The following is a 27,115-nucleotide window of genomic DNA, read 5'->3' as shown; positions in this document are numbered from 1 at the left end:
GTCATTAAATCTGTTTTGTGCAGATCAGACCATCTATCATTGGATAGAAATCTCTAGAGGCAAGCACACTACTCCTGATTTCACAATGTAGAAAAGGAGATATCAAAATCCTTTAGTCGACAGTCTGGTGAATGTGGCACCACATTTTCTAGCACATGAATGGCTTCCTTCCCCCTGCCCAGCATTTGAGGAGTCCCAGACAAGACCCAAACAACCCTGGCACTTACACTGGAGTTCCTATTTGCTAAAGTGAGATTAGCGAAGCCTGTTGCTTGGTAACATGTGCTCTATATAAACCTCTGAATCTTAGGCAAGGTGAAACAGACCAAGTACATCTAGTGTGTTGTTTTATTTTTTTAAAAATTCCTTTCTTGTCGCCAAGATCCAAAGGCTGATACCATGTTTCATAGCTTTCCAGATTACCTACAGCAGGACACTGGAAAACATTTATAAAGTCAGACTCTTCTCTTGCCAGTAAGTGAGGGAGGTTGGGAGGCCAATACACATTTACTACGTTACTGGGTGCTTAGCATGCCATAGTTTCTCTCTGAATATAATTTATTTATGAAATTATCGTGAAGTTAAATAAAATAAGTAGGAAGTCATATGAAGCTATTTCTAAGAATTTTAGAAAACTGGAGAAAGTCAGGTCAGTTTATTTTCTAAATCAAATGGGATTATCTTTTGAAAACAAACATAATCCGATTAATATTTTTAAATAAGCATATTTAAATTATTTAAATAATTTCCTTATTTTCACTGATGGCTTTCCTATCTTAAGCAACTTTAACACAACAAATCCTTTAGAAAAGCAGAATCTCAAAATGAAAATACTGTTTAAATGAACCACACACATGAACTACTTACGTGAATATGCATTGCTGGTGGGAATATAAAATGGTGAAATCACTTTGGAAAACAGGCTGACAATTTCTCAATAAAGCTAAACATGCACTCGTCATTATAATATAGCAATTCTACTAGGTATTTACTCAAGAGATATTAAAATATACATCCACACAAAAGTTAAAACACAAATATTCATAGCAGCTTTATTCGTAATGGCCTCCCCATTGGAAACAATTTAAGTGTGCATCAAAAAGTGAATGGACAAATTGTGCCTTATATATACAATGAAATATGATTTAGCAATAAAAATAATGAACTACTGATACAGGAAGCAGCATGGATGAATCTCAAGGACATTCTTTTTAAAAATATTTTATTTATTTATTCATGAGAGATACAGAGAGAGGCAGAGACACAGGCAGAGGGAGAAGCAGGCTCCCTGAAGGGAGCCCAACGCAGGACTCCATCCTGGGTCTCCAGGATCAGGCCCTGAGCTGAAGGCGGCACTAAACCGCTGAGCCACCCGGCTGCCTCTCAAGGACATTCTAAGCAAAACCAGTGGACACAAAAGAGTACATATTATAAGATTATATATGTATATGAAATTTTATAAAAGAGAATCTAATCTATAGCGATAACGAAAAGGAGATCAGTGACAGCCTGAAGCCAGCAGTGGGGGTGGAGATTAACTATAAAGGGGCATTCTCGGGCAGCCCTGGTGGTGCAGCACACAGTTTAGCGCTGCCTGCGACCCAGGGCGTGATCCTGGAGACCCTGGATCGAGTCCCACGTCGGGCTCTCTACATGGAGCCTGCTTCTCCCTCTGCCTGTGTCTCTGCCTCTCTCTCTCTGCATCTCTATGAATAAATACATAAATAAATCTTTAAAAAAAGGGGGGGGCATTCTCTGTGGCAATGGAAGTGATCTGTATCTTGAATGTAAACTTAAAATGGTTGCAATCTGTGATAAGCATGTAAATTTTAACTCAATAAAGTATATTTTAAGAATTAGTGTAAATGGAAAACTTCAAAATGTGAAGACTTTAAAAAATATTTTATGATTTAAAAAAATTTTATTTGAGAATGAGAGAGAGAACACACACAAGCAGGGAGGGGCAGAGGGAGAGGGAGAAGCAGGTTCCCTGCTGAGTAGGCAACCTGATGTGGGGCTCCATCCCAGGACCCTGAGATCATGACCTGAGCCAAAGGCATATGCTTAATCAACTGAGCCACCCAGGTGCTCAAAAATATATTTTATGATTTTTAATTTTTTGTTAAATAATCTCTATGCCTAATGTGGGGCTCAAACTCACACCTCTAAGATCAAAAGTCACCGAACTAAGCCAGCCAGGTGCCCCCAAAAGCTGATTTAAAGTTACTTCTGCTTAGCAAGTACATGTATTAAACATCCTGTGTAAACTATGCCCCAAAATGCAGTCCCTACAATGAAGAAACTACTCTCTTAAAAAAATGAAGCACACAGAACAAGGTGGGCGAGTGGGGGTGGTGGCGGCAGTCTTGAGGACATAGAAATGCAGAACTTTGTGAAGACTCTGATGGGCAAGAGGATCACCCTCAAGGTCGAGCCCTATGACATCATTAAGAATGTCACAGCCAAAATCCCAGACAAAGAGGCATCCCACCTGACCAGCAGCAGTGTGATTTTTGAAGGCAAACAGCTGGAGGATGGCCATACTCTCTCGGGTTACAATAGCCAGACAGAGTGCACTTGGTGCTTTGCCTGTGGGGTGGCATCATCAGGCCTGCCCTCCACCAGCTGGCTCAGAAATACAACTGCAACAAGGGGATCTGCCCCAAGAGTTATTCTTGTCTGCACCCCGGTGCTGTCAACTGTTGCCAAGAAAAAGTGAGGCCACACCAACAACCTGTGCCCCATGAAGGTCAAATAAGTCCCCTCTGCTAGTGTACTTTGCAGGGCAGCCTTCTGCCCAAGCATCAAGACCCTGTGGCCTCAATAAAGCTTCCCTTCCACTAACCAAAACAAAACAAAACAAAACAAAAACAACCAACAAACAAAACAAGTATACAGGCACATATGCCTGGTAGAAGGCAATGGGCTGCTATATACAGTTTACCAGGATCTTTTAAATAGTGCCCCCCATGTGGGAGGCATGGCAAAAGGGATAAAAGGCAAAGGATTCATTAGGCTGAAAAGAAGACCCATGCATAGACTAGGTTGGTTAGGGGAACTGGGATTAGATAAAGGACAAGAAATGATATTCTACATCAACATGAACCCTGGCTTGTCATTGTCATCTTGTTAGGTGCCTCTTAATAGAGAGGCCAGTCAATCTGGATGCAGCTTGACCTCCCAAAACTGGAACCAATGGCTTGGAAAAACAGTAGAAAATGGTATAAGACAAGAGGTTCTTCACATTCCTTGGCCAAACTGCAGGGACTCTTCTGCCTTCCTCAACAGTATGAAAGCTCTTCCCCATGCTCTTTTCAGTGCTTGATAAAAAGAGTTCTACTAAGATTTTAATAAATGCAGGAGACTGGATGAGGAACTGAACTGGAATATTTTATTTAGCTACATAGCTTAGAAACTAAAAGATGGGGACAGCCCAGGTGGCTCAGCGGTTTAGCGCCGCCTTCAGCCCAGGCCTGATCCTAGAGACCCAGGATTGAGTCCCGCGTCAGGCTCCCTGCATGGAGCCTGCTTCTCCCTCTGCCTGTGTCTCTGCCTCTTTCTCTCTGTGTGTCTCTCATGAATAAATAAATAAAAATCTTTAAAAAAAAGAAACTAAAAGATGGGAAAATAGCTAATTGAGTATCTCTCATATATAATCTTATGATAGAATTCCAAGTACAGTCACATTGAACTGGGAAGTATTCGGAAATTACTTTTTAATTAGAGAAATCAAATACCAAATTTCTTAAGGAACTGATAACGAGATGTGAGAAGAAATGTGTGGAGTGTTGTGGTCATTTCTGGGTACCACACTTGAAGGATATTGACAAACTGGAAAATGTTCAGAGGCCAATAGCTAGGATGAATCAGGTCTGGGAACCATCACATAAAGACTAGAGTGGAAACTTAGAGTAAAATGATGATTGCTGTTGCCAAATATCTGGTGATAGATACTTGGGTTGTTGTCACCTTTTGGCTGTTGTGAATAATCCTGCAAGGAATATTAGTATAAAGTATCCGTTTGAGTCCTGGTTTTCAAAGAGTGGAATTCTTGGATCATGTAATAATTCTGTTTAATATTCTGAGGAACTGCCAAAATGTTTCTCACAGACATTGCTTTATTTTACATTCTAACCAGCAACGTACAAAGGTCCTCTATTTCTCCACATCCTTACCGATGCTTGTTACTAGGAGATGGATTTTGTTTATTTTATGGCATTCCCTATGACAAATTAGGACCAAATGATGGGAAGTAGATTTTGGTTCAATATCAGGAAGCAAAAAAAAAAAAATCAGTAAGCATTTTTGAATTAGTATTACTTCCTAATAGTTGAAAGGCCCTTTCACTCTCCTTTAGTGAAAGTTCAAGTAGAAGTGAAGCACCCAATAAGCGGTAAGGGAGTCCTGATCCTCTCACCCTCTCCCTCATACAATTAATAATTGCCCATAGGTTTCTAAAAAATATTTATTTTAACTTCTATTATTTCTTGATTATACAAGTAACCAATATTCCATATGGAAAAATATGAAAATACAGACAAGCAAAGAGAAAAACAAATGAAAACAAAATCATCCATCTTCCCACCACCCAGAGACTTAAGCATTTGGCATACAGCCTTACAAACTTTTTTCTTTTATATATCTGTATAAAATATATACATATACTTTTTAAAAACAAAAATGAAATCCCATTAATCACACTGCTTTTTTACTTAACAATATAGTATAAACATCTTTCCATGTCAAGTGATATATGACCGTGTCATCATTCTTAATGGGTACACAGATTTCCATGGAACGAATGTACTCTTATTTGTTTAACCCAGTGTTTTCCAAAGGGTCTACATAACATACTCCCACAAGATGACCCTCAAAAACAAGAACTTAAGTTAAACAGTTTAAAAATGTTTCATACCATATCTCTTTTCTTGGGCTTTCACAATGTTTAAGAAATGATTTTAACTTATTTTCCTAAACTTACTTGACCATAGATTGCCCCCTCCCCCATGGCCTTCCCCTTCTTTCATTCTTCAGGACACGTATTCACATTTTATAAAACATCCTGAGAAATGATGGCTTAGCTGATCTATTCATGTTAAATACTAGGGCTTTTGTTTGTTACATAGAACTTGCCATTTTAATCACTTTTAAGTATGCAATTCTATGGCATTGATTACACTCACAACATGTAACCATCCTCACTATCTAGTTCCAAAACCTTTTCATCATCCCAAGCAGAAACGCTATATGAGCATTAAAGAATAACTCTCCATTCCCCTTCTGCCAGCCCCTGGTAACCTGTAATCCACTGTATGTCTCTATGAATTTGTCTATTTTAAGTATCTCATATAAGTGGAGTCATGCAATATTTGTCCTTTTGTGTCTGGCTTATTTCACTTAGCATACTGTTTCCAAGTTTCATCTCTGTGGTAGTATGTACCAGAAAATCATTCCTTTTTATAGATGAACAACATCCCATTGTATGTATAGAACACATTTTTAACCATTCGTCTGGTGATGGACACTTGGGTTGTTGCTACCGTTTGGCTATTGTGATTAATGCCACAAGGAACGCTAGCACACAAGTATCTATTTGAGGCCTAGTTTTCAAGGAATGGAACTGCTGGATCATATGATAATTCTATGTTTAATATTTTTAGGAACTGCCCACAGTAACTGCATTATTTTATATTCCAACCAGCAACCAGGACAAGGGTCCTCTATTTCTCCACATCCTCACCAAAACTTGTTATTATCTTTTTGATTCTAGCCAACCTAGTGGGTATGCAGTGATAGCTCTCTGTGGTTTTGATTTGCATTTCCCTGATGATTAAAGATGTGGAACACCTTTTCATGTGCTTATTGGCCATATGTATATCTTCTTTGGAGACATGCCTATTCATAAAGTCCTTTGCCCATATTTTAGTTGGGTTGTCTTTTTGTGGCTGAGTTATTTTTTTTAAGGTTTTATTTATTTATTTATTCATGAGAGACACACACAGAGAGAGGCAGAGACATAGGTAGAGGGAGAAGCAGACCCCATGCAGGAAGCCCAATGTGGCACTTGATCCCAGGACCCCAGGATAATGCCCTGAACCGAAGGCAGACGCTCAACCGCTGAGCCACCCAGGCATCCCTGTGCCTGAGTTATAAAACTTCTTCACATATTCTAGATTAAACTCATCAGATATGATTTATAAATATTTTTGTCACTCTATAGGTTATCTTTTTCACTGCCTTATTAATGTCCTTTCATGCACAGAAGTTATCAATTTGATAAAGTTAAACTTACCTATTTTTTTCTTTTGTTGCTCATGTTTTTAGTGATATATCTAAGAATCCACTGCCAAATCCAAGGTCATAAAGATTTACCCCTGTTTTTCCCCTAAGAATTTAATGATTTTAGCTCTTAATATTTAGGTTGTTGATCTATTTTTGAGTTAATTTTTCTATATGGTGTGAGGTAGGAGTCCAACTTCATTATCAGTCATGTGGATATTTACTTACCCTAGCACCATTTGTTGAAAACATTACATTTTTCACAGCTCCAAATAACATTACAGTAAACATCCTTTCCAAACTGTCCCATATTTTTCCCTAAGAAAAATTTCTAGAATTGCTATACCAAAAGATGTGCACATTATGAAGGTTTCTGATACAAACTTCCTCCGAAAGGACATTAAGAACCCACCACAGTGAATTCAAACACCACTTTCACCAAACTATCAATAGCTATGTATACTACAAACAAATTTTAAATCTCTGCTCATCCATATGGCATGGGAATGTATTCCAGTTAAAGTTTAAGAGAGTTTTAGCTGAACTTGCCTTGATAGCCCCAACACACTAGCCTCAGCAACTGCCTTTCCAAAGGCTTCACACTTATGAAAAGATTATCTAAGAATAGGACTCAATGTAAAGTACTGCAGAGCTTAATATAAGTCTAGTTGAGGAAGCAAACTAACCCCACCCCCTCTTAAGAGTTGGGCTAGAAATGGAAAGTATAATTAGGTTCCTCCACAGGATAATGTAATTTCAAAATATTTCCTTCCTCAGCACAAAGTCACAAACCAGCTGTTGGCGACTTTCAAGTGTGTCCTTTTTTGTTTGTGTTCAGTAGAGAGTTACCAAGCATGAAAGCCAGGCCATGAAATCAACTAAACAGAAGTTAGAGGGTTTTTCTTACAGCCATATAATAATTAACAAGGAAAAAGAAAAACTATTTTGCTGGTCGTTAGCATTTTAGTACTAGTTAAGTATGAATGTGAATTGTGGCCAAGTTTTTATAGTTGATGTAGCTTTTTTGCCTTGTCTCCTTTGCTTCTCTGAAGCAAACATACCAAATGTATCTTTATTTTGTTTTGTCTCAAGCTGTAGTTACTAGAAAGAAAATTTTATTGTGCATGCTTTGTCAGTGGGAACTTGTTATTAATATGGAAATCCTGAGAGGACCATTTATCCACACAAAACAAGAAACCAGGGGGAAATTAGCTTTCCACATTTCATCATAAAACATGCATAATTCATAGAAGAGAGGAAACTATTGATGAGGCTGAACAAAATGAATTTCTTGTTTCCAGAAAGAATAAAAATATTTGGCATAAAGCCCTCTAATTTCCTAAATATTGTCTTAAAGTCTTCTGAAGTCTAGTGTCACTATGATTTTCACTGTTACAGTAGCAAAGATGAAGGCAGATGCTTTTACAGAATCAATAAAATTTTAAGAGGCAGAAAGAACCTTGTAGATACCTAGTTCAACTCTATTTTACAGATTGGAAATCTGAAGCCCAGATCGGTGAAGTGACCTGCAGCAAGTCACACAGAGAGAGTGACAGAGTTAGAGCCACAAGTCAGATCTCCTGACTCCTGCACTCATAATGTAGCCTGGTCACTCCTCTAAGAGGTTGATATAAATAGTTAGGTTACAGTTTACTTTGCTATCAGTGATGCCACAGAGATTGCCAATTGCATGTATATATAGGTTATTGGTCTGATAATAACTGCATTAATTTAATGCATTTCTTCTGAGAGGCCATGGTCATTAAATTTCCCACTATTAAGAAAGTTGAGGGACGACTGGGTGGCTCAGTGGTTTGGCACCTGCTTTCAGCCCAGGGCGTGATCTTGGAGTTCTGGGATCAAGTCCCACGTCAGGCTCCCTACATGGAGCCTGCTTCTCCCTCTGCCTGTGCCTCTGCCTCTCTATCTGTGTCTCTCACGAATGAATAAATTTTAAAAATCTTAAAAAAAAAGAAAGTTGAACAAGTTTCCAAGATTCCTATATGATAGATGGCTCTCTCCACCCATACATTATAGACATTTAAAAAAAGAAATCTCATTTACTCTTGGGTTAAGAACCACATTGTAAGAAATCTGTGAGATACCATGGAACTTAAGGGAAACCAACTACCTTTTTGCCAGAGTATTTATTGTTCTTTGGCCTTTTCTAAATGCACAATTTCAACTATCTGACAGTGAAGCCTACCTATATGATAGATTTTTCAAGCTCAACTTTTAAGATCTAAAATATTTAAAAACACTTGAGGCAAACTGTAATTAGTTTTCTCCATAGATATCCAAAGTACCATATATGCATTTTCATCATGGATATTTATATATAGTTGCTTCTAGGTGAATTTTAAAAATTCATTTAGGAGATGAGATTAAATATATCCTGTAGTGGGAGTAGTAATAATTCAAGGAGCAGGGACAAAGATTAATGCAGAATTAGAATCTTAACTCATCTGCTTTTAATAGCTCATTTGATTTGTCTCAGTTCTAAAGAGCCAATGAAACAGGCCACCTAGATACAAATTCTCACCCCATCCCCCCTTTTAACATAAGAGCTTTCTGATAGTGAGAGTTGTCCAACAGCAGAATGAACTGTCGTGTGAGAAGAGTCAGTTCATTACTACAAGATTTCACACTAAGGCTAAAAGATCATTTGTCCGGAACTCTTAAAAGGATTTCTGCATTGAGAGTTAGACTAAAGGGCTTCTAAAATCCTATCATCCCAATGTTGTCTTTCTTTCTTACTTTCATAGTTTAGAGGTTCTTTCATATGTGTGTATCTGTAGTCATCTTACACTGCCTGGTATCAGTATTATTTTTGTACTTATGTTATCCTGCTTGAAGACAGAGATGGTATTTCACTTATCTTCATATATACTACAATTTTAAGTATAGTTTCCTGTACAGAGAAAGTATTCATTAGATACTTAATTGAATATGCTTGAAATAACAAGCTTGATTGGTTGATTTAGTCATTATAAATCTTCAGAACCATATTCTTCCCCTGACCTGATAATCTTAATTATTACTACAGTGAGTCTTCATGTCAGGATGAATCTGGAGTGCTGGTCTTTTATAACAGTATAAGTAAAACAGGAATATTTGACTGAACATAAATACATTTTTAAGGCTTAACAATGATGCCTTGAAAATATTTTAAAAACATACTTTCATTTTCATTTATCCTTTTATTGACAGTGTGAAAACTAATATGTCTGTACATAAACATACAGATACAATAAGCATATATTTATGATATATAAACATTATAAACATTTATAACATATGTTATATATTCAATATGATCACCTCTTATTCTCATATTTTTAAAAAATGGGTTATAAAATAGATGGTTTAAAAAATTAACTTAAGAAAAACAAAACAAGCAAAATAAAAATTCCAAAAGTATCCTACTGTGGGTTGAATTGTGTACCCTAAAAGATGTTGAAGTCCTAACCACCAGTATCTGCAAATGTGATCTTAAATGGAAATGAGGTCTTTGCAGATGTAATCAAGCTAAGATGAAGTCATAATGGATTTGCTTGGGCCCTAAATCCAATGACTGGTGTCTTTATAATAACCACATGAAAACACAGGAACACAAGGAGAAGCCCATATGATGACAGAGACAGAGACTGGAGTGATATGTCTGCAAGGGATTTCCAGCAACTACTAGAAGCTAGGAGAGAAACATTAACAAATTCTCCCTCAAAGCCTCCAGAAGGAACCAACTCTGATGACACCTGATCTTAGGCTTTTAGCCTCCAGAACTGTGAGATAATCTATTTTGATTAGTCTATCCAGTTTGTGGTACTTTGTTATGGTAGCCCTAGAAAACTAATACATGTCTTTTACTATGAAAATTGACATGATGATTCCTTGGCATATTTAGGATGCAAAATATAGTCTTACCATAACTAGAAAATAATCAACCACTCTGACAAGTGTGAGGTGATATCTCATTATAGTTTTGATATATATTTCCCTGCCCAGCAATTGTACTACTAGGTATTTACCCAGAGGATACAAAAATACTCTTTCAAAGGGCACATACACCCCAATGTTTACAGCAGGATTATCAGCAATAGCCAAAATGTAGAAAGAGTCAAAATGTCCCTCAACTGATGAATAGATAAAGATGTGGTGTGTCTGTGTGTGTATGCATACATACATACATATAATGAAATATTACTCAGCCATTTGCAAGTACATAGATGGAGCTAAAGTATATTATGCTAAGTGAAGTAAGTTAGTCAGAGAAAGGGACACGTGGGTGGCTCAGTGGTTGAGTGTCTGCCTCTGGCTCAAGGTGTGATCCCAGGGTCCGGGATTGAGTCCCGTGTCGGGCTCCTTGTGGGGAGCCTGCTTCTCCCTCTGCCTGTTTCTCTGCCTCGCTCTCACTCTCTTTCTCTCATGAATGAATACATAAAATCTTAAAAAAAAAGTCAGAGAAAGACAAATACCATATGATGTCATTCATATGTGGAATTTAAGAAACAAAACAGATGAACATAAGGGAAAAGAGAGAGAGACATACCATAAAACAGACTCTTAACAATAGAGAACAAAGTGAGAGTTGATGGAGAGGAGGTGGGTCAGAGATGGGCTAAATGGGTGATGGGCATTAAGGAGGGCACTTGTTGGGGCACCTGGGTAGCTCAGTGGTTGAGCGTCTGCCTTTGGCTCAGGTCATGATCCTGGAATCCTGGGATCAAGTCCTGCATTGGGCTCTCCAGAGGGAGCCTGCTTCTCCCTCTGCCTATGTCTGTCTCTTTCTGTGTCTCTCATGAAAAATAAATAAAATCTTAAAAAAAAAGGAGGGCACTTGTTGTGATGAGCACTGGGTGTTAAATGTAAGTGATGCATCACCGAATTCTACTCCTGAAACTAACATTATACTTATGTTAACTAGAATTTAAATAAAAATTTGAACCAATGGGGGACCTAGGTGGCTCAGTTGGTTAAGCAGCTGCCTTGAGCTCAGGTCATGATCTCAGGATCCTGGGATCAAGCCCCACATTAGGCTCTCTGCTCAGTGGGGAGCCTGCTTCTCCCTCTCCCTCTGCCCCTGCTTCTGCTTTCTCTCTCTCACTCACTCTCAAACAAATAAATAAAATCTTTTTTAAAAAATTGAAACAAAAAAATCAGCTACAAAAAATATCATGTAAAAGAACTACTAAAAGCCACTTAAGAAATGGAAAATCATTTAAGAAACAGATCCTCCCAATACAAAAGCTCAAAAGTCAGCAGACTGGAAAACCAACTACAAAGTCCTTGATTCTGAGCATACTATACTAAGCTGTGGCATCCTGGAGTGCAACCAAAACAATAAACACTAACTGAGTAGAATGAAAGGAATTGTCTGAGTTGAAAGAAATGCATTCAGATTATCAACGTTACCAAGATTTATTGAGTAAAAGCTCCTTATACAACTCAGTAGTAGTTCTGCACCCATTGTTCACTTTCTCAATCCTTGGTCTTTGTACCTGAATATTTCACAAAACTTTTTTTTTCTTTTGCTGAAGTGTCAGTAATACATGAGGACACTTTGTCTGTCAATGATGTACAATTTCAGCAAGGGACATTACTGCAATCATACCTCATCCCATGAGGGCCTGTGTATATGCTCACAATTGGTCCACTAAGGGTCTGGCAAGTATAGAAGCTTAGTTACAAAGGCAATATTGATAGTTCACTTGTCCTTGGTCAACTTGTAGAATACTGTCCTAGTTTCCAAAGACCATCATGATCCCAGTCATCTCATAAATATTCATTTATTCATAGGTGAACAGAATCTTCCCCCACATATCTAGCCATGCTAATCAATTCCACTGGGGCCACTGTCAAACCATTTTTTTAAAGATTTTATTTATTAGTTTGGGAGAGAGGGCGTGTGAGCGAAAGAGAGAGAGAGAGAGAGAGAGAGAGAGAGAGAGAGAGCACCAGCAGAGGGAGAGGCAGAGGGAGAGAAAGGGAGAGGGAGAAGGATAAGCAGGCTCCCTGCCTCAGTGGGAGCACAATGCAGGGCTCGACCCCAGGACTCTGAGATCATGACCTGAGCTGAAGGCAGACGCTTAACCAACTGAGCCACCCACGTGCCCTGTCAACGATACTTGGTGTGACAGTCTTTTTCCCATGTGGGGCATACCTATATCAGATTTTCCGTCATTCTGATTATTTCTAGTGACAAGGAAAAACTTTTTATAAATATTTTACATAGCCATTCGTATTTCATTAACTGAGGAAATTTAAGCTAATTCTGAACTTCATTGCATGAGGATACATTTCTATTTTTCAAAATGCTAATGTTATCCTCAATTAAAGTACGCACTTTAGATTTTAAATTTTTAACACATAATTTTTCTTATTCAGAAAACCCTTCAGACTTTTGAATAGAAAATTGGGGTTTAAACAAACATTTGTAGCCCTTAGGGAACAACTGGATGTATATGATTCTTGCAGAAAAACCCTAACATACTAAGCCTTATTTAATCAAATCAGTAGTCATGATGATGAATAAAAAGTAATTCATAGAAATGTAAAGGACCACAACTTATCAATAGTGACTTTTTTCCCACACTTAATTAGAATACAAAATTGATCAGGGATAATCAGGTTCAGTACAAATTGAGTGAAGCCCAATTACATATTATTTTCTTGCTATTCAATAGCCTTTTCATCTTATTTTCCCTACCTATTCCTTCCCAACAAATTAAACATCCAAGGATTCATGTGCAAAATGGGCAATCCTTGTATCCTTGTATAGTATAACTAGCTTAGTTTTAAAAACTACTCTAAGATAGGTAATTTTTCCCTACCAAGAGGAAACTAGCAATTACGAAAATACCATTAAGAACTAGCATGGGGAAAAAAGAACTAGCATGGGCATTCAGCAACATAATTCTAAAAATTATTTCACTTATTTATTAAATGGAACAATTATATTTCATCAGAATGTATAATTTTATCTACTTATTCATGTAAATAGAGTTCTCAATTATGTCTTTAAAAAATCAAGGTGCAGCATGTTTCTACACACTAGCAGCTTGAAGATATACGGTTTATCTTCAATATAGTTCTTATTTGGAAAACATCTTTGAAAGTATCACTATATTGCTTTTAAGGGCATACAGAGGAATTAGATATGCAAATTCTATAGATAAACAGAATTTTAGAAACTTGAGAAAATAAGGTAATAAATAGTTGCTCTAACTTGTGTGTGTGTATGTGTGTGTGTGTGTGTGTGAGAGAGAGAGAGAGAGAGAGAGAGAGAGAGAGAGAGAAAGAGGGAGAGAGAGAGTAACAAATGTGTTTCTCCACTGGTGAGAATGTCTTGGGATGGGTGAATCACTTAGTTGAAAGTTCATCTACTACAACAAATGGAGAACGGAATCAGAAGATGATATGGAAGATTGTGACAGTGTTGATTCTAACTGATAAATTACAAGAAGATCCTGTACTGCTAATGTTTCTATCAAGAATATCTGAAGATTGGAGAAGAAAGTGCCAGTTGTCCATAACAGAATTCAAAAGATCTCTGTGCACTCTGCTTTGTCTACAAATGAACACAAAATATATGAAGCAAAGAACTGGCACTAGTTACAAGAGCAATTTCACAAGAGCAGTAAAACAAAGCCAACAGTAAAATTAAATAAAACCCCATTCACTGTATTTCCCATATTGATTATTAAAACATGCTTTCTTGGCACGCTTTTCAATAATATGATCAGCCTAACAAAGCATATAAAAATCCAAGGAAGAAAGGATGGGCAGAAGATGAATTTTTTCCAAGCTTGTATTTTTATATATTTCTCTAATACCTCTTTTAAAATATTTTATTTATTTGAGAGAGACAGAGACAGAAACAGGGTAGAGGAGCAGAAAGAGAGGGAAAGGGAAGGGGATATCAAACAGACTCCATGCTGAGTGCAGAGCACCTTCCACTCTGGACAAGGGGTTTGATCTCATGACGTGAGATCATGACCTGAGCCAAAACCCAGAGTTGGACACTTAACTAAGTGAGCTGCTCAGGCACCTCTTCTCTAATACCTCTTAATCAAATGCCAAGACGCCACTTCTAAAAATGTATCCAGCATATATTAATGTCACACATAAATGTTAGGGAGAAGAACTAAAGTCAATAGCATTCATTTGGGATATTTTATAACTTCTAAAAATATTTAATAATACTTCTGAATATATACAATAGTAAGAATAGATTTAAAAACCAAGTGAAAAATGGCCAGTGAATGTTTAAAACCTCATGTTAATACTCACCACATTCATATCAGACTGTTGGGTAGTATCAGAAGAAACCACGTTGGTTGTGCCATAGAAACTCCTCTTTGGCTGATCTTCAAATATTTCACCTATGACAAAAAAAAAAGCAGGTCAAAGTAGATATGTTTTATCTAACATGTGTTTGCTTTTAATTGCAAAAGTAAAACTTGCTCATTGCAAATAATTTACAAGATACATAAAAACACAAAGGAAAAAGTTTTATATTCCCACTATCCAGAGATAATCACATTCCAGTAATTCCTAAATGTGTGTATACATGATTGTTTTTAAACAAAATTGGATTTGTATCATATATAATACTGATATGCAATCTACTTTTTGTTTCTAATGATTATAATTTCCTCATATTATTAATTAAATTTTTCAACATGATTTTATAGAGCTATGTAGTAAGGCCACACAATAATTTAATCTCATTCCTTATTTTAAATGTTTAGGTTGTTGCTATCTTTTTTTTTGCCAAGCATATACAATAAACTAAATAGACCAATTCTTTTATAGCATACAATGAACAAAATACACATATTTTTAAAGATTAAGGAGACATATCTAACCTCAAAAACTGCATTGCTATAATCGTTACCTCAAAGTAAATGCTAAAATCTGTACACTGTTACACCATCTGGATGAGAGAAAACTGATGTTCAAGCCCATAACTAATAAGGTGGAACATAAGACCACCTACTCATTAAAAAATATCCCTAGGAATAGGGGTGCCTGGCTGGCTCAGTTGGTAGAGCACGTGACTCTTGGTCATAAGTGCAAACCCAACGTTGGGCATAGAATTTACTTAAAAATAAAATAAAATAGGGGCAGCTGGGTGGCTCAGTTGGTTAAGCGTCTGTCCTCAGCTCAGGGTCCTGGGATAGGGCCTGGTGTCAAACTTTCTGCTCAGCGGGGAGCCTGCTTCTCCCTCTTCCTCTGCCACGCTTTCTCTCTCAAATAAATAAAAATCTTTAATAAAATTTTTAAGTAAAATTTTAAAAGTTTAAAAAATATCCTGGGGCGCCTGGATGGCTCAGCCTGTTAAGCATTGGCCTCTTGGTTTCAGCTTAGGTCACAACCTCGGGGTTGTTGTATCAAGCCCCTTGAGGGGCTCTGTGCTTGGCACAGAGTATGCTAGAGATTGCCTTCCTCTCCCTCTCCTCCCCTGCTCCGCAATCTCTCTCTCTCTCTAATAAATTTTAAAAAACTTTAAATATGCATATATCTTTAAATATATTTAAAGATTTTAAAAATCTATATATTTTTAAATATATATATTTATATATATCTCATTAGAAATTCCACAGACCTTCCTTAGGAGTATAATCATGGCTCATAAAGCTCAAAAGAGGTCTGGGTATCTTGTCCCATGCCAGATTACAATTACATCGTTATGGAAAAACTATTCACCTTTCTTTTTGGGTTTAAATTAAAAGCCAGACAAATCAAGACAAATTCATCATATAAAAAAATTGAAATCTTCTTTGCTGAAACCATCATTACTGGTAAAATGCTCTTTATAGCTGTCTGATTTTCTGCAGATTTCTTAGAATTTCCACTTGAGGCCCTATTTGCCCTTGCCTATTTCTAGTGGAAGTAAATGCAGCTTATCATTATACAATGTACCTCCCTGTGCTTGGATATTCTAACTGCTATCTCATACTCTCTCCCATTTTATATAGTCCTCGTTCTTTTTTCTCCCCCACCCAGGACCTCTTCGGATTTTTTATACCTCTTCCCCCCACATTTCATTTGTATTAATAGGCTCCAAATAAGATATCATTTATTATTTCCCAGTGGATATTCATATTTCCAAATAGATAAATGAAATTAAATTTCTGTTTAATCTGTTACTGTATTTAAAACTCCAAATGAATTCTGACCAAACTTGTACAGGCTATGCTTGGAAAAGTCTGACTTAAAATATAGACTGTGTAGTAGATACAGAATTTGCTTTGGCATTCTTAGGGATAATTCAAAGAAAAGAGGTAGTCAGCCTCCAGAGCAACTGAAAACCAGGTACAAGATGGTCGTGTGAGACATGCCACATCCACCAAAACACTGAGCAGAAACTGAGTGTATTATGTCAAAATTTTAATATAAAAACAATTTTTAAAATCATAAATTCTAAGAAAATTCCAGGAATTTTCAATGTCATAAAACATTTTATGCATAAATGTCTTAGAGAATTATTTTATTTATTTTTTTAAATATTTATTTATTTATTTTAGAGAGAGAGGGAGTGAGAGAGCATGAGCAAGTAGGGAGAGAGGCAGAGGGAAAGGGAAAAAGAAAAGCAGACGCTGTGCTGAGCATGGAGTCCAATGACGTCTTCAATCTTAAGACCTTGAGACCATGACCTGAGCCGAAATCAAGAAGTGAATACTGAACTGACTGAACTACCCAGACACCCCAAAAGGAGAATTATTTTAATTTAGTAAAACACTGACTTCCATTTAAGCATATTTTATTTCACTGATTTTTTTTAAGATTTTATTTTTAAGTAATCTCTACACCAACATGGGGCTTAAACTCACAACCCCAAGATCAACAGTCACATACTCCACAACTGAATCAGCCAGGTGTCACTAAGCATATTTTATTTTAAATACTCAAGTGACCCCAACTTTCTAACAGCTCTTACACTATTAGTATATTTATTCATTCATTCATTCATTCATTCATTCATTCATTCATGAGAGACACAGATAGAGAGGCAGAGACATTGGCAGAGGGAGAGCAGGCTCCCTGGGGGGGCTGGAGCCTGATGCCGGACTAAATCCCAGGACCCCAGGATCAGGACCTGAGCCAAAGGCAGATGCTCAACCACTGAGCCATCCAGGTACCCCAAACTATTAGCATATTTAAATGTTTTGTCAACAGGAGTTCTTAACTTCACAGCACAGAGAAAATACCCTTAAGCTAGGTCATTGATCTATCATCATAAAACAATGCTTTGTTTGAAAGAGTGTTTTCCTGAATTGATCTAGTCTTAGTCTTAGAATATAGTAAGTACAAGCTGAGTTAGATGTGTTGTTAGGACAACTGCCATTAATTAATCCAAAATACCCCAAAGAAACAGATGCAGTGAAATGTTGGAACACCTGCACCCCGATGTTTCTAGCAGCAATGTCCATAATAGCCAAACTGTGGAAGGAGCCTCGGTGTCCATCGAAAGATGAATGGATAAAGAAGATGAGGTCTATGTATACAATGGAATATTACTCAGCCATTAGAAATGACAAATACCCACCATTTGCTTCAACGTGGATGGAACTGGAGGGTATTATGCTGAGTGAAGTAAGTCAATCGGAGAAGGACAAACATTATATGGTCTCATTCATTTGGGAAATATAAAAAATAATGAAAGGGAATAAAGGGGAAAGGAGAAAAAATGAGTGGGAAATATCAGTGAGGGTGACAGAATATGAGAGACTCCTAACTCTGGGAAATGAACAAGGGGTGGTGGAAGGGGAGGAGGGCAGGGGGTGGGGGTGAATGGGTGACGGGCACTGAGGGGGGCACTTGACGGGATGAGCAATGGGTGTTATTCTGTATCTTGGCAAATTGAACACCAATAAAAATAAATTTATTATTGAAAAAATAGTGAAAGGGAATAAGGGGAAAGGAGAGAAAATGAGTGAAAATATCAGCGAGGGTGACAGAACATGAGAGACTCCTAACTCTGGGAAACAAACAAGGGGTAGTGGAAAGGGAGGTGGGCAGGGGTTGGCATGACTGGGTGATGGGCACTGAGGGGGGCACTTGATGGGATGAGCACCAGGTGATATGCTATATGTTGGCAAATTGAACTCCAATAAAAAAATTAATCCAAAATACAAGCAAGATTAAAGTACATTTCAATTTTAATTTCTTTCCCTATAGTTTTTCTCTCCTTCTTCCCCTTCTCCTATTCTTCTCCTTTTCCTTCCTTTCTTCTTCTCCTTCTTCTTTCCTATCTTAATGGGTTTTTCACAAATACACATCTTAAAAGTTTAACCTTCTTTCCTATCCATTTTCCCTCCTTAGTTTTTAAAAGATGTATTTATTTACTTGAGAGAGAAAGAGTGCACAAGTGGGGAGGAGGAGCAGAGGAAGAGGGAGAAGCAGAACCCCCACCAAGCAGGGAGCCCAATGCAGGGCTCCATCCCAGGACCCTGGGATCATGACCTGAACCAAAGGCTGACACATAACTAACTGAGCCACCCAGGTTACTCCTCCCCTATTATAAACTTTGTACTAAGCTTTTTTCTTTTTTTAAAGATTTAATTTATTTATTTGAAAGAGAACAAGAGAGAGCACAAGCAGGGTGAGGGGCAAAGAAAGAGAGAGAAGCAGACTCCCCATTGAGCAGGGAGTTCGATGTGGGGCTCAATCCCAGGAACCCAGGATCATGACCTGAGCCAAAGACAGATGCCCAACTGACTGAGCCACCCATGTGCCATTGTTGCCTTGCCTTTCCTTTCTTTTCCTTCTTTCCTTTCCTTTCCTTTCCTTTCCTTTCCTTTCCTTTCCTTTCCTTTCCTTTCCTTTCCTTTCTTCTTTTCTTTCTTTCCTTTCTTTCTTTTTCTTTTCTTTTCTTTTCTTTTCTTTTCCTTTCTTTCTTTCTTTCTTTCTTTCTTTCTTTCTTTCTTTCTTTCCTTCCTTCCTTCCTTCCTTCCTTTCTTTCTTTCTTCTTTCTTTCTTTCTTTCTATTTAAATTCAATTTGCCAACATATAATACCCAGTGCACATCTCATCATGTGCTCTCCTTAATGCCTGTCACCCGTTACCCTACCCTCTCACCTCCCCTTCCGCACTTTTGTACTAAGTTTAACTAACTCAGTAGTGGTATTAACAAAAAAGTAAGAACAACCTAGCTTAGTGAGGCAGGTTTGAGAAATGGGATCCAGGGCTATGGGAGTTAAAAAAAAACAAAGTTCTGTTTTTTTCCAACACCTTTTTATTATTGGGTAGGTGGGTCATTTTCCATATATTCGACCAAATTAACCCCCATAAATAAGAGAACACACACCTTAGCATATATTTTTGCTAAGTGGATCTGATTTGTGTCAACTTATTCATATGATGCCAATAAGTAGGTGTGGCAGCAGGCCAGGCAGGGGTCAAGATTCAGTGGAATACTAGGACTGATTCATTCTGTTTGTTCATTCACTCATTTATCTTGTTTCAGAAAGTATTTAAGGCAGCTAGCTTCGTGAATTTTGTAATGAAAATCATAATAGATGACTAAACTTAAATTAAATTTCTCAATTCACATTTATATGGCACTTTAAAGCTTTTAAAGTTGTCTTTACAGAGTTTTGTTTAAATAAAATGAAAGGCCTCTAGTCACTTATCAAACATTTAAAATAAATCCTTTAAAATGAATTTCTTATAACACTTGATTTTATATGATATTTTATAAAAATAATTCGAAGTTATATTTGTTTTTGCTGGTAGATAAAAGTACCTTTTCTTTTTAAAGGTCCACAGATACTTGGTCTAATAGTGTTGCTGGGGCTTTGACTTCTTCTAAAATAAAATCATCACAATCATTACAAGAAAAAATTTGAACAAAACCAGCTATGACTATTTTATTATAATTATCTAAGGAAATACACTAGAAAAAGACTGTAGTATTACATCGTTTTATTGCTTTTCTCTATATATGGGTTAAAAACAGGAATGCTCAGGATAGCAAACTGTCTTGTAATTTATAAGGATTCATGATTTTCTGAAATTGTGAGGGAAAAAAAACTAGAAAGATCTACAGTTCTGGTTGTGACATGCCTTGATTCAAGGTGAAAATCATAGGTAAATGATCAGGTACAGTTGTTATTTTTTTAAATTTTTTAAAAGTTTTTTTTTTTAATTTTTATTTATGATAGTCACACAGAGAGAGAGAGGCAGAGGGAGAAGCAGGCTCCATGCACCAGGAGCCCGACGTGGGATTTGATCCCGGGTCTCCAGGATCATTCCCTGGGCCAAAGGCAGGCGCCAAACCGCTGCGCCACCCAGGGATCCCCAGGCACAGTTGTTTATGTTCAAGAATTAGCTCTTATCCTTATTACCAAGCTTGGAGAGGAAGACTGTGTTCAAACAGGGCTAATGAATTACTGATTCTTCGAATGTTCATATGTTCTTACATGTTCTTAGTCACTTGATTCTTTTTAACATACAAAATAATAAAACAATGACATTTTAATTTAGCTAAAACATGACTTCTTTGGTTGTCACAGAACATGGAGCTATAACTTCTTTTAAGTTTCTAAAATTCTTATTTTTTTTTTAATTTTTTTTTTATTTATTTATGATAGTCACAGAGAGAGCGAGAGAGAGGCAGAGACATAGGCAGAGGGAGAAGCAGGCTCCATGCACCGGGAGCCCGACGTGGGATTCGATCCCAGGTCTCCAGGATCGCGCCCTGGGCCAAAGGCAGGCGCTAAACCGCTGCGCCACCCAGGGATCCCTAAAATTCTTATTTTATAAGCAATTTGGTATTTTCATATAACATGAACTTACACAGTAAATCGTTGTGTAGGATTAGGAATAGGACTTGGAGGCAAAGTGGTGCAACCCACACAAGTTTGTAACGATGGAGGCAAACATTGCTAAAACCAAATTAGAACAGAGGTTTTAAAACCACCACTCTTCTCAGAAAACAGATCAGTGGTTTCCTAGGATGGGCAGGGGGTGGGGAGGAGGATATCACGTGCAAAAGATCACGAGGACATTGTTTAGAGTGTGGGAACTATTCTATATACTGATTATGGTTATGGTTACAGGATTGTACACAATTACCAAAATTAATCAAATTATATACTTAAAAGCTGCTGACTTTTGTTACATGTTAATTAATAGTTCAAGAAATTAAAATGAAGGGAAAAAATGTCCTTTAGAATCAGATGTACTATGACAAAATATATCCCCCAAAATGTGTGTGGTGAAACATTAATATTTTATAAATATTTCAAGGGACACAATTTCTTAGGCTCTCCTTTCTTACCTTCCCAATTCCCTTGGTAGGAGAAATTGCTGGGGATACTGGAATTAAATCAATGCACTTTGAAGATGGTTTCTCTAAATCACCGTCACTCTGTGTCAGCAGAAAGCAGTGTACAATTGTAGCACCAATTGCTTACCTATCACAGACTTAGGGAGAGAACTGCTGCATGGGGAAGGGAATCTTTACTGAGTCATGGTCGTACCATGGTGAGAAGCTCACACTGTCCTAAAGCAAGCAGGGGACCCAAGATTCACTTCATTTTCTCTTTTTGGCATAGAGAGCTCTATGGCAAGTCTAGGAGCTTGCCTAGTGTCCCCAAAAGGTCTAGAATGTGAGTACTTGATATTGTGTGATACTTACCATATATATACAAATCCTAAATTAAAGTTTTTCTCTTTGCATTGGACCTGTGCTCTGTTATTGAAAACTACGATATTATGTCAAGGAAACAATCAAAAAGGATTTGGTTAGAACTAAGATACAAATGGAACAGCAAAAATTACTGCAGCTATATAAAAACTGTTGATAGATTTTATGTGGATAAAATCAGTACTGCATAATTCAGGACTTTAAAATGTGCTCTTTATTTTCTGAAACACAGTAAAATTATGTTACATATTCCCTTCGTTTTCCTAACACATTCATAGGTTCACTCACTTGTGCCAACACCTGAATAATTAAAATTGGGTCAGTTAAGAGAATCGAACAGTATATATAAATTGTATTAGCACCAAACATGAAAAGGGATAGGCTCCAGAGGTTATCTACTCATTCTTTGGGACCTACTCCTGAATCAGGGATAGATGTCCATCTAATACACTCAGGGCTCAAAGGAAAATAAGATGGTACTGTTTCTGCTGATGACCCATTTCCTAATCTAATAACTCCCAAATCTGAAAGCTGAATCTCTTCTATGCAAATTTCAGCTCAATTCTATCATTATCTGAGATGTCCATGGAAAAAAAAAACTAAACATCATTCAACTTCCACAACTAAGTAATCATAATGTGTACAGAGACATTAAAAATGCTAGCAGGCGATGTAACTAAATTCCAAATATGTTCAAATTAAAAATGGTATGTTAAAATTTTAGTGGGAGTACATGCATTACAGGCATAAAAATGTAGTATTTATCCAGGAAAACCATTGTCTGTGGTTTAAAACCCTAATATCTAGTTAATAAATTCTGTAGGAAAGAGTGAAATCATTTATTGTTTTGTCATCTAAGCAATGTGACCAGCAGACCTGAACTTTTCTTAGATTCACCAGGACAGAGACGAAGCTGATCCACAACAATGACAGTTTTGTATTAGACAACTATTTACTTTGAACCTCACTTTCAAATGATGTCAGTTATTTTTATGAATAAGTCATCAACTGTTTCTTAAGGAGAAATAAAAAATTACTTACGAGGCATATAAATTTAAGTTTCAAATGAGAGCTTACAATTCTAGAAATTACAACAAAACTAGGTAAGGCCAACACTGAAAAATCAGTAAAAATTTCAAATTTTCTATAAATTGAAGTGTTAATATCATACCAGGTTCAAACTTGCTTCCCAAGACCGACTTATCTGTATTGCAGTTTGTACCTTCCTGCAAAAGAAGAGACATCAGTAGTGGAAGAAAAGATGTGACTGAATATAGAGTTGCTCAGAATGGTAATTCAAAGTACATTACTCAAAAAAAACAAAACAAAACAAAGTACACTACTCACCATTCATGCATTGCTTCTCTATTTGTTAAATCCATACCTTCTTCCTGAAAGGCAGAATGTAAGAATAAATGAATATCAGATCCTATGGCTTTACAAAATTATTTCATTTGGTTGTACCTTTATTATTATTTACTGGGCTACAGAAGAGCTGGAGTATAAACAAATCTCTAAACAATTGTGTAGTTCTCTACTTTTCATTGTTGCAACTTCTACACCAAAGGTCTATTACTAATGTAGTACAGTACATCAAATATGCAGAAACTTTTCAGATGAAAAACTTCATAGCTTTCTTCATTTAAAAGAGTAAACATCAAACATTCATTATTATACTATTTTTCTTACCGTTAATACTGTGATATTAATAAATATTACTCACAGTCCAAAGCAAACTAAATGTCTATCAGTATCAGTTTGTTTAAGTAAATGATGGTGCGAACATGATTTAAATCTAGTCATTGACAAAGAAAAACATGTATTACATATTAAGTAGAGAAAAGCTCAGATGCTATTTATGTAAAATTATAAACAAGAGGTGTTCAAAAGGATGTTCATCAAAAATCTTATCAATGAGTAGTGAGATTTAGAGTAATTTGTTCTTTGTTTTTTTTTAAGATTTTTTTATTCATGAGAGACACAGAGAGAAAGGCAGAGACATAGGCAGAGGGAAAAGCAGGCTCCCTATGGGAGCCTGATGCAGGACTCGATCCCAGGACCCTGGGATCATGACCTGAGCTGAAGGCAGATGCTCAAACACTGAGTTACTCGGGTGCCCCTCTTTCTTTCTTTGTACTTTACCACATTGTTTGAGCTTTTTAAAAAATAAATGCAAATATTACTTCTCATATAGTTATTTAAAAAATAACCCACATATACAAAGATATATGATGTTCATGGATTGGAAAACTTAGTATTTTTGAGATGGCAATAGTACCCAAAGTGATCTACAGATGCAATGCAACCCTCATCAAAATCCCAGTGGCATTTTTTGCAGAAGTAGAAAAACATCCTAAAATTCAAATGAAAAAAAAAAATTCACATGGAATCTCAAAGGACCCTGAATAACCAAAACAATCTTGAAAAAGAAGAATAAACTTGGAGGACTCACACTTTCTGATTTCAAAACTTACTATAAAGCTACTCATCAAAACAGTGTGGTACTGGCATAAGGAGAGACATATAGACCAATGGGATAGAACAGAGAACCCAGAAATGAACACCCACACATAGGGTCAATTGATTTTCGATAAGGGTGCCAAACCATTCAATGGGTAAAAGATGGTCTTTTCAGCAAATGGTGCTGGGAAAACTGAACATCCACATACTAAAGAATGAAGTTGAATCCTTTCCTTACACCATCTATACTTGAAATGGATGAAAGACCTAAAGGTAAGACCTAAAACTATAAAGCTCTTATAAGAAAACATAAGGCAAAAGCCTCATGAATTGGATTTGGTAATGATTTTTCAGGTATAATACCAAAAGCACAGTTAACATAAGAAAAAAATAGATAAATTGGACTTCATAAAAATTTAAAACTTTTGTGCATCAAAAGACACCATCAAGAAAGTGTAAAGACAATCATGGAACTGGAGAAGATAGGGGTACCTGGGTGCCTCAGTCTGTTAAAACCGTTCAACTCTTGATTTTGGCTCACATCATGATCTCAGGGCTGTGGGATCAAGCCCCACATCTGGCTCCATGCTCAGCGTGGAGTCTGTTTGAAGACTCCCTCTCTCTCCCTCTGCCCCTCCCCACTGTGCTGGTGCTCTTTCCCTCTCTAAACTAAATAAATTAACTTAAAAATATTAAGATACACAAATGGTCAATGAGTAAATGAAAGGATGTTCAACATTCATCATTAGGGAAATACAATTCAAAACTACAATGAGCTAATACTTCACACTTGTTAGGATAGCTATTATTTAAAAATGTGGAAAATAACAAGTGTTGATGAGAATGTGGAGAAATTATAACTCTCATATGTTGCTAGTGGGAATGTAAAGTGGTGCAGACTCTGTGGAAGACAGTTTGATGGTTTCTTAAAAAGTTCAATATTGAATTTCCATATGATCCACCAATCCTGGTCCACGTATATACCCGAAAGTATTAACAATGGACTCAAACAGGTACTTGTACACCAGTGTTCATAGTAGCACTATTCACAACAGCCAAAAGGTGGAAACAACCCAATTGTTTGTTACTAGATGAATGGATTAAAAAATGGAGTTATCATTTGGCCATAAAAAGGAATGAAGTTCTGATACATGCTACAGCATGGATTAATACTGCAAACATAATATTAATTGAAATAAACACAAAAGAACAAATATATTTTTAATCTTTTTCTTAAGATTTTATTAATTTATTCATGAGAGACACACAGAGAGAGGCAGAGACACATGCAGAGGGCGAAGCAAGCTCCTCATAGGGAGCCCAATGCAGGACTTGATCCCTGGACCCGGGATCATGACCTGAGCCGAAGGCAGACACCCAACCACTGAGCCACCCAGGAGTCCCAGAGCTACTCAGGCATCCCTCCCACAGTCAAAATTCATCCTGGTATTCTTAAAAACATATTTCACACATAATAAAGTACCTAGGATAGTGCTGGGCAAATATAGTGGTAAATATTATGGAGAACATCAAATAAGCAGATGAGCTTTCCCTAAATGGCCTAGAATCATATTAGAGAGACAAATTTTATACACATTAATTTGGTGTTCTCCAAAGTAAGCATGATCCCAGGAAGTATACAATGAAGTATACAAGATGATCCACCAAGAAGCAAAAAGAAAACCATAGAAATTCAATTTATATATTTTAAAATCTAAGATAGTAAGAAATGAAAGTTTGCTAATAGTATACAGATTGATATAGGTGCCCTCATTCAGCCCAGAGGGTCCAAAGATCTTGCAAGGGGATCCCTGGGTGGCGCAGCGGTTTGGCGCCTGCCTTTGGCCCAGGGTGTGATCCTGGAGACCCGGAATCGAATCCCACGTCAGGCTCCTGGTGCATGGAGCCTGCTTCTCCCTCTACCTATGTCTCTGCCTTGTCTCTGCCTCTCTCTCTCTCTCTCTCTCTGTATGACTATCATAAATAAATAATAAAAAAATTAAAAAAAAAACAAAGATCTTGCAAGACACCAGCGTGATTTTGGCCTTTAGCTAAATTATAACTAATTCCAGGTTAGATGGCCATATGGATATACTATTTAGTTTTAATTAAACAGAGTTCCACAAAATAGACAAGTATCTTAACAAGATTTCTATAAAGAAATGTTGGACAGAAGATTTGTAATACAAGTCTAAGCGAATGACAGGGAAATGACAAAGGTGAAGCTCCTAGCACAGCACACATCATCTGCCATCTGCTTGTGAAAACACAATACTGAGCTAATCTCTATCAAGGAGCTGTCTAAAGTAATTTTAAATCATGAGGACTATTGGAAATATGAATTCATATTCACTCTCAATAATGACCTATAGTTAATAAAATATTTAAAATGTTCTAAAACCATAATTTTATCTTTATCTTATCCTTTTAAAAAAGATTTTATTTATTTATTCATGAGAGACACAGAGATAGGGGCAGAAACATAGGGAGAATGAGAAGCAGACTCCCTGTAGGAGAGTCTGATGTGGGACTCGATCCCAGGATCCTGGGACCACGACCTGAGCCAAAGGCAGACACTCAGCCACTGAGCCATGCAGGCATCCCTATTTCATCCTTTTTATATTAGTATTTTGCATATATTCAATGATTCATATTATATACTAGTTTGGTAGTACATGCCCATCATGTATTGGAAGGATGTGCTAAAACATTTTGCATTGG

General features: G+C 36.9%; 1 protein-coding gene and 1 pseudogene across 5 annotated transcripts in view; one reads left to right on the top strand and one right to left on the bottom strand.

The window, feature by feature from the left end:
* LOC112907855 (PABIR family member 1-like) overlaps positions 1 to 27,115 on the bottom strand; it is a 77,269-nt gene that overhangs the window by 22,589 nt on the left and 27,565 nt on the right. For all 5 annotated transcript variants that reach the window (XR_011998283.1, XR_011998284.1, XM_072744621.1 and 2 more), the window contains exons 4-6: positions 23,282 to 23,325; positions 23,106 to 23,160; positions 14,569 to 14,660 (exon numbers count right to left, since the gene is read on the bottom strand). Coding sequence is in view for 3 of the 5 variants with exons in the window: in XM_072744621.1 (XP_072600722.1) it covers positions 14,574 to 14,660; positions 23,106 to 23,160; positions 23,282 to 23,325 (186 nt within the window). In the remaining 2 variants the exon portion in view is untranslated. The remainder of the gene's footprint in view (positions 1 to 14,568; positions 14,661 to 23,105; positions 23,161 to 23,281; positions 23,326 to 27,115) is intronic.
* On the top strand, positions 2,381 to 2,758 carry LOC112907861 (ubiquitin-ribosomal protein eL40 fusion protein-like; annotated as a pseudogene).

Source organism: Vulpes vulpes, chromosome X (assembly GCF_048418805.1).
Source record: "Vulpes vulpes isolate BD-2025 chromosome X, VulVul3, whole genome shotgun sequence".
Lineage (NCBI taxonomy): Eukaryota > Metazoa > Chordata > Mammalia > Carnivora > Canidae > Vulpes > Vulpes vulpes.
The sequence above is the reverse complement of the archived record's forward strand: the minus strand, read 5'-3'. Positions and strand labels throughout refer to the sequence as shown.